The sequence below is a fragment of the Acipenser ruthenus genome, chromosome 6, assembly GCF_902713425.1.
Source record: "Acipenser ruthenus chromosome 6, fAciRut3.2 maternal haplotype, whole genome shotgun sequence".
Classification (NCBI taxonomy): domain Eukaryota; kingdom Metazoa; phylum Chordata; class Actinopteri; order Acipenseriformes; family Acipenseridae; genus Acipenser; species Acipenser ruthenus.
Genome location: NC_081194.1, coordinates 609,754 through 619,207, shown reverse-complemented (window position 1 = coordinate 619,207; position 9,454 = coordinate 609,754). Strand labels below are relative to the sequence as shown.

Sequence of the window (9,454 nt, the reverse complement as noted above, 5' to 3'; positions counted from 1 at the left end):
GGGCTTGAAGGCATCACATTTTGATCAGATACTAAGCAAGAGTGTCCCATGCCATTTCCATGACTGCATGAAGGGCCGAGGAAGATTGAATAGACTGAAACACTCAAACAGGACCCCTGGGAGATTTACCTATAACTAGCTTTGAAACCGTACAAGTACTGGAGATTAAAAAAGAAACTCCAGCCACACAAAACAGAAGCTTTCAACCCTGAAGGCTAAAAATAGGCTTGCTGCAACATATAGCTGTGCTTTAGAAAGATGGGCTGCAGCACATAGCTGTGCTTTAGAAAGATGCAGCCGCTCTAGTGTCTGGAATTCCCTGCTGCAATCCCCCAGCTTCCAGCTGCACACATTCTTCTATGGAAGAATGTTATTTCCATTATTGCTCAGCTGTTTGAATTGTGTTGACCACAATATCCCACAATTTCAGATTCACCTCGTTTTATTACTGTATTACCATCAAAAAAATGTTTTCTGGAAAATTTAAAAGGATATGGAGGGAAAACTCGATAAATCACAGAATAAATAAGAATGAACACAAAGCATACATAATAAATGCATTACTTTTTATTGCTGCATTTAAAATGAAAGAACAAGACAATGTGCCTTTACAAATAAAATATATTTTTATTTCCCAAAAGTACACGGACAGCAACAGATGCACCCCAAGTTGTGGTGACAATATATGTGAGGCAGCAGGTGACACATTGCAACCAGCAGCGCGGTGTCTCAACTACTATGATAATGACTGTACTTCTGAGAGTTACACCATTCTGATATCAGGAATTCTTGTTGCGAGTCGGGTTTATTCAAATAATAATGCAAGCTATATTTATTTTATTCTCATTGTCACTCGAGCAGACAAACTCACCCAACAAAATCCCAGCACTTCCATCAGACCTTGATTAGAGGGTTTACCTTGAATCTGTCCTCCCTGCTTAAACCATCCCAGCTAAATGTGCTCACATAAACCTGCAGCACAGCACCACCCAAAGAGGCTACTGCAAGATGCATTGCACAGCTGTGTGGAGGTTTTAGATTTGTGAATAAATTCAAGATTTGAATAATCTCATCCTAATAAAATTTGTCATTAAAAAAACAGCGAAGAAGCAAAACTTTGCGAGACCTAATTAAGCATCCTTGGTGGGTGGGCTTATATGTAGAGGCTGCAAGCTGACCCTTGGAGGGACGGGGGGTGTATGCACACCCCTGGTCTATTAACATACAGACAGCATATTTTTCTATGTCTGTTTAGTTGATGCTACAATAAATTAAGCCAGTCACTAAAACAAAAAAACACTAAACACACAAAATGAAAGAGACCCGAAACCATTCTTGTAAATGGAAGTAGAATTAGAAATGATATCGTAGTATACATCATAACTGGATCATTTTTTAAATGAGGCTGCTGAGTTGATGATTGCTCTTTACATAATTTATCATAACAAAAAGTGGTGCAATCAGCACCCTAATTTCGTATTCGATTATCGTATAGGCATTTATCAACGATAACCAATGCATTGATGCATTGATAAAGAACAAACATTAGTTTTTTTTAACAGAAGATCCAATAACTAAAAACACTGTTGTGCATAACAGTTAAACAAAAAGGCACAACTTACATTCAAATTATAAAAAAAGAAATAAAGGACTTGAGTAAACAACTGAAAAGAATATGCGTTGTCCGCATCAGATGTCCCTTTAACATTGTAACAATGACAAATACTATATTTTATCAGAAGAAATTTCTATCTGAACTACGGTTGCTCATTACTGTTAACATTTTATGTCCAAAAGCAAAGCAAAACATATGAATTAATCTCACAAATCCTGACTAATGTAACTATCGTACTAAATTCAATTTATTTTTAAATAATATTGCCACATAATCCAAATACAACATGCTTTAAAACAAAATGAGGTAAAATCGGTAGATTTAATAGATTTAAAAGAAAGAAGAAAAAAAACCAAACAAAAAAACATATTGCCTTAATTTTTACATCAAGAAAACATGAATACAATAGGCCTACTTCTGATATGGCTTGTCCAGTGCGAATGTAGAGGCCTAAAGTGTGTATCCTAGCAACATGCTAATCTACTGTACTAGCACTAAAAGAAGCGCACTCTCACACTCAAGGTTTTAATGCAAACAGGCAACAGGAGGCTTCAAACTGGGTTCTGATTTGATGCATCGATTCACCATTATGTAATCGAAGCTCTGGAAATTTAAGGACAGATGATCAACAATCGATGCATTGATTAATTGTTGCACCCCTAATAACAAACGATGAGTCTGACAACACGGAAGCTGCCGATCAGCGTTTCCTGGGCTGGGAGGCCATGTAAAGCGCTACCAGGCAGTAGATGGTCCCTCCTATCGTCAGTGCCATGGTGGTCCTGTACAGCAGCTTGTCAGGAACACCCCGCTTCAGGTGGACAGGAACTCCATCAGACCTCTGAGGAGGGAGGGAGGGAGAGGGAGAGGGAGAGGGAGAGGGAGAGGGAGAGGGAGAGAGAATTACTGTCTGTAAACCAGGGACCAGTTCATGTACAGAAAGTGGAGGGCAATTACATCAGAATCATTTTACCAGGTCAAGCAATAACCTGAGCAATGCACACTTCACCACAGATACATGACTCACAGACCATGAAGTCTCCACACATACACGACTCATAGACCATGAAGTCTCCACAGATACACGACTCATAGACCATGAAGTCTCCACACATACACGACTCATAGACCATGAAGTCTCCACACATACACGACTCATAGACAATCAAGTCACCACAGAGACACGACTCATAGACCATGAAGTCAAGTCTCCACAGACACTCGACTCATAGACCATCGAGTCACCACAGAGACACGACTCATAGACCATCAAGTCACCACAGAGACACGACTCACAGACCATGAAGTCTCCACAGATACACGACTCACAGACCATAAAGTCTCCACAGATACACGACTCATAGACCATGAAGTCAAGTCTCCACAGACACGCGACTCAGATACCATGAAGTCTCCACAGATACGCGACTCAGATACCATGAAGTCTCCACAGATACACGACTCATAGACCATGAAGTCTCCACAGATACACGACTCATAGACCATGAAGTCTCCACAGATACACGACTCATAGACCATGAAGTCTCCACAGATACACGACTCATAGACCATGAAGTCTCCACAGATACACGACTCATAGACCATGAAGTCTCCACAGATACACGACTCATAGACCATGAAGTCTCCACAGATACACGACTCATAGACCATGAAGTCTCCACAGATACACGACTCATAGACCATGAAGTCTCCACAGATACACGACTCATAGACCATCAAGTCTCCACAGATACACGACTCATAGACCATGAAGTCCACATATACACGACTCATAGACCATGAAGTCTCCACACATACACGACTCATAGACCATGAAGTCTCCACACATACACGACTCATAGACCATGAAGTCAAGTCTCCACAGACACTCGACTCATAGACCATCAAGTCACCACAGAGACACGACTCATAGACTATGAAGTAACCCCACCCCCCCACCCCCACAGTACCTGAAAGAGCCTCTGCAGGTCAGGGACTCTGTTGGCCCCCAGGTACTGCACAGTTTCTCCTGAATGGGACACCACTTTGGTCGGGGTGGCGAAGATCATGGGCTGGGGCTGCGAAGGCACACCCGGTCTCAGCCCCTGCAGAGAGAGAAAAAACAGATCCTCATAAGAATCCCATTCGTATAGAAAGGCACACCAGTCACTTACAGGATTAACACTAACTGCTATGCTCAAGATTGAAAATGTATCATTAGAAATTACAGGATTAACACTAACTGTTCAAGATTGAAAACATATTGTTATAAATTACAGGATTAATACTAACTGCTCAAGATTGAAAACATATTATAAATTACATGATTAACACTAACTGCTCAAGATTGAAAACATGTTATAAATTACAGGATTAACACTAACTGCTCAAGATTGAAAGTGTATCATTATAAATTGGCCTTTTTATCACTGGGTTTGAATAACTTTTTATTGCTGTTTTTATTGTGCTATTATTGTATCATTGTGTTTTATGGTACCACTTTTTATTTTATCATGTACAAGTATATATGTATGTCTATATTGGCACCTACAGTATATTTATATGTATTTATTTTATGCTATTATTCTACACTTATTAATCTGTTTTATCTGACAGTGGTAGATGTAGATGTATTATGTTATATTAATGTGTCATTCTCTCTGCTGTGTTTTGTGATACTCCTGTATTAAAGCACTATACAAATGTAAGTAAATAATAAATAAATAACTACAGTAGGGTTGACAAGCTGCTCTTCAGAACTGACGGAAAATATTAATGCTTAAGTCTTAAAATAACTGCTTCAAATACAGTAATATTAATCTCAATATAACTACTTTTTTTTTTTTTTTTAACTGAAGTTTATAACTACAACACATCCCACCCACATCAGATGTGAAATTTTATTTACCATTAGAAAACATGGCATGGTATTCGCAAAGTACACAATGAAATTCAAACAAATGGCAAAGCCATTCTACTTCCTCAAACGTAGTTGCGTGTATAAAAAACACAGATTGCGACATGTAGGGGGAACTGCACAGGAGAAGGATCAGACTCCTTCCGGTGTGAAATACAGGTTAGGATATAATAATGTTTTTGTTTTGTTTTTTCTAAATGGATCCCACATTACATAATTAATAAAAGACACCGACTCCGGGGATGAAAATAAGACTCTCATTGCATAGCAGTTTGAAAAATCCCTGGTTTTACCAGGAGTTTAATAACACACCTGAGCTTGTTACCTATAAGCACGATGGCTAGTCAAGCTCGTAATGAAACCAATGAGTTAAACTGTTTCAATAAGAATCGTATTTCCATTTCTGGAGTTGGTGATGCACTGTTATGTACGAGTCAAATCAAGTTCAGTTTACCCTTACTCCATTTTTAAAATGCCATTCCGTCCGACACGATGTATACTAACCTGTAATGCAGGGCCCCAGTGTAGACATGTTAAAGTGAAACAGTAACTTAAGTACCGAGACGAGTCAGGCTGCTGAATGACTGAAGGTCATTCTGTCCAGCTTTCAGTCAAGATAGTACATTTTCTCCGCTGAGTGAAGTCGTTACCTGAGGGCAGTAGGCGGGAGCCGGCGCAGATCCGGTGAGTCTCTGGGAGAACCCGCTGAATTTGTAGTACATTTTATATTTTGATTTGATATTTAAAAACAGCGAAGTTCACTCTACTCCAGGCACCCAACCAACCGGCATACACAGAGAGACGGACCACAGGATAGTCCCCGAGCAGTGACGCAATCAGGCTGTCTACGCAGCGCCTATGAGAAATACCAGGGCTACCACGTAACATTTTAACACATCTCTGCGCGATATGTTATTTTTTAATTTAAAAACTATGCGTTTAATACAGACGTATTTATTGCATGAATATACCCGTTTTTTTTTTTGTTATATTGCTTTGATCGTATTTTCAGGCAAAATAGAAAGCTGCCACTGGAATGGCACGCGGTGTGCACGCGCGCATAGTTGTAGTCGTAGATCAGGCGTTAGAAAGAGTCGTTTCATTGCTTAGTGGGTTGTGTAACCACCTGGGCCCGTTACAAACCTCGATCTATTAATACAACACCATACCATACAGACCTCAATCTATTAATACAACACCATACCATACAGACCTCAATCTATTAATACAACACCATACCATACAGACCTCAATCTATTAATACAACACCATACCATACAGACCTCAATCTATTAATACAACACCATACCATACAGACCTCAATCTATTAATACAACACCATACCATACAGACCTCAATCTATTAATACAACACCATACCATACAGACCTCAATCTATTAATACAACACCATACCATACAGACCTCAATCTATTAATACAACACCATACCATACAGACCTCAATCTATTAATACAACACCATACCATACAGACCTCAATCTATTAATACAACACCATGCCATACAGACCTCAATCTATTAATACAACACCATACCATACAGACCTCAATCTATTAATACAACACCATACCATACAGACCTCAATCTATTAATACAACACCATACCATACAGACCTCAATCTATTAATACAACACCATACCATACAGACCTCAATCTATTAATACAACACCATACCATACAGACCTCAATCTATTAATACAACACCATACCATACAGACCTCAATCTATTAATACAACACCATACCATACAGACCTCAATCTATTAATACAACACCATACCATACAGACCTCAATCTATTAATACAACACCATACCATACAGACCTCAATCTATTAATACAACACCATACCATACAGACCTCAATCTATTAATACAACACCATACCATAGGGACCTCAATCTATTAATACAACACCATACCATACAGACCTCAATCTATTAATACAACACCATACCATACAGACCTCAATCTATTAATACAACACCATGCCATACAGACCTCAATCTATTAATACAACACCATACCATACAGACCTCAATCTATTAATACAACACCATACCATACAGACCTCAATCTATTAATACAACACCATACCATACAGACCTCAATCTATTAATACAACACCATACCATACAGACCTCAATCTATTAATACAACACCATACCATACAGACCTCAATCTATTAATACAACACCATACCATACAGACCTCAATCTATTAATACAACACCATACCATACAGACCTCAATCTATTAATACAACACCATACCATACAGACCTCAATCTATTAATACAACACCATACCATACAGACCTCAGTCTATTAATACAACACCATACCATACAGACCTCAATCTATTAATACAACACCATACCATACAGACCTCAATCTATTAATACAACACCATACCATACAGACCTCAATCTATTAATACAACACCATACCATACAGACCTCAATCTATTAATACAACACCATACCATACAGACCTCAATCTATTAATCCAACAACCATACCATACAGACCTCAATCTATTAATACAACACCATACCATACAGACCTCAATCTATTAATACAACACCATACCATACAGACCCACAATTTACAACCCACCAACTACACCCACCACAACCTCATCTATTAATACAACACCATACCATACAGACCTCAATCTATTAATACAACACCATACCATACAGACCTCAATCTATTAATACAACACCATACCATACAGACCTCAATCTATTAATACAACACCATACCATACAGACCTCAATCTATTAATACAAACACCATACCATACAGACCTCAATCTATTAATACAACACCATACCATACAGACCTCAATCTATTAATACAACACCATACCATACAGACCTCAATCTATTAATACAAACACCATACCATACAGACCTCAATCTATTAATACAACACCATACCATACAGACCTCAGTCTATTAATACAACACCATACCATACAGACCTCAATCTATTAATACAACACCATACCATACAGACCTCAATCTAGTAATCTACAACATACCATACAGACTCAATCTATTAATACAACACCATACCATACAGACCTCAATCTATTTAATACAACACCATACCATACAGACCTCAATCTATTAATACAACACCATACCATACAGACCTCAATCTATTAATACAACACCATACCATACAGACCTCAATCTATTAATACAACAACCATTACCATACAGACCTCAATCTATTAATACAACACCATACCATACAGACCTCAATCTATTAATACAACACCTTACCATACAGACCTCAATCTATTAATACAACACCATACCATACAGACCTCAATCTATTAATACAACACCATACCATACAGACCTCAATCTATTAATACAACACCATACCATACAGACCTCAATCTATTAATACAACACCATACCATACAGACCTCAATCTATTAATACAACACCATACCATACAGACCTCAATCTATTAATACAACACCATACCATACAGACCTCAATCTATTAATACAACACCATACCATACAGACCTCAATCTATTAATACAACACCATACCATACAGACCTCAATCTATTAATACAACACCATACCATACAGACCTCAATCTATTAATACAACACCATACCATACAGACCTCAATCTATTAATACAACACCATACCATACAGACCTCAATCTATTAATACAACACCATACCATACAGACCTCAATCTATTAATACAACACCCATACCATACAGACCTCAATCTATTAATACAACACCATACCATACAGACCTCAATCTATTAATACAACACCATGCCATACAGACCTCAATCTATTAATACAACACCATACCATACAGACCTCAATCTATTAATACAACACCATACCATAGGGACCTCAATCTATTAATACAACACCATACCATACAGACCTCAATCTATTAATACAACACCATACCATACAGACCTCAATCTATTAATACAACACCATACATACAGACCTCAATCTATTAATACAACACCATACCATACAGACCTCGATCTATTAATACAACACCATACCATACAGACCTCAATCTATTAATACAACACCATACCATACAGACCTCAATCTATTAATACAACACCATACCATACAGACCTCAATCTATTAATACAACACCATACCATACAGACCTCAATCTATTAATACAACACCATACCATATCAGACCTCAATCTATTAATACAACACCATGCCATACAGACCTCAATCTATTAATACAACACCATACCATACAGACCTCAATCTATTAATACAACACCATGCCATACAGACCTCAATCTATTAATACAACACCATACCATACAGACCTCAATCTATTAATACAACACCATACCATACAGACCTCAATCTATTAATACAACACCATACCATACAGACCTCAATCTATTAATACAACACCATACCATACAGACCTCAATCTATTAATACAACACCATACCATACAGACCTCAATCTATTAATACAACACCATACCATACAGACCTCAATCTATTAATACAACACCATACCATACAGACCTCAATCTATTAATACAACACCATACCATACAGACCTCAATCTATTAATACAACACCATACCATACAGACCTCAATCTATTAATACAACACCATACCATACAGACCTCAATCTATTAATACAACACCATACCATACAGACCTCAATCTATTAATACAACACCATACCATACAGACCTCAATCTATTAATACAACACCATACCATACAGACCTCAATCTATTAATACAACACCATACCATACAGACCTCAATCTATTAATACAACACCATACCATACAGACCTCAATCTATTAATACAACACCATACCATACAGACCTCAATCTATTAATACAACACCATACCA

At 37.7% G+C, this 9,454-nt stretch overlaps 1 protein-coding gene across 1 annotated transcript; it reads right to left on the bottom strand.

Annotated features, from left to right (window-relative positions):
- Window positions 1–607: 607 nt before the first annotated feature.
- Window positions 608–5,358, bottom strand: LOC117411515 (cytochrome c oxidase subunit 7A-related protein, mitochondrial). The gene is made up of 3 exons (XM_034019132.3): window positions 5,183–5,358; window positions 3,586–3,720; window positions 608–2,456 (listed from the first exon to the last, which is right to left on the bottom strand). Exons 1-3 carry the CDS (start codon window positions 5,252–5,254, stop codon window positions 2,316–2,318), a joined length of 348 nt encoding a protein of 115 aa, XP_033875023.3. The 5' UTR covers window positions 5,255–5,358; the 3' UTR covers window positions 608–2,315.
- Between the last annotated feature and the right edge of the window lie 4,096 nt (window positions 5,359–9,454).

Excerpts from the sequence above, each read along its gene's own strand:
- LOC117411515 (XM_034019132.3), bottom strand. The coding sequence starts at position 5,254 with ATGTACTACAAATTCAGCGGGTTCTCCCAGAGACTCACCGGATCTGCG. Across the intron at positions 3,721-5,182 it reads CTCCCGCCTACTGCCCTCAG|GGGCTGAGACCGGGTGTGCC; the intron begins GTAACGACTTCA and ends CTCTCTCTGCAG. Across the intron at positions 2,457-3,585 it reads ACCTGCAGAGGCTCTTTCAG|AGGTCTGATGGAGTTCCTGT; the intron begins GTACTGTGGGGG and ends CTCCCTCCTCAG.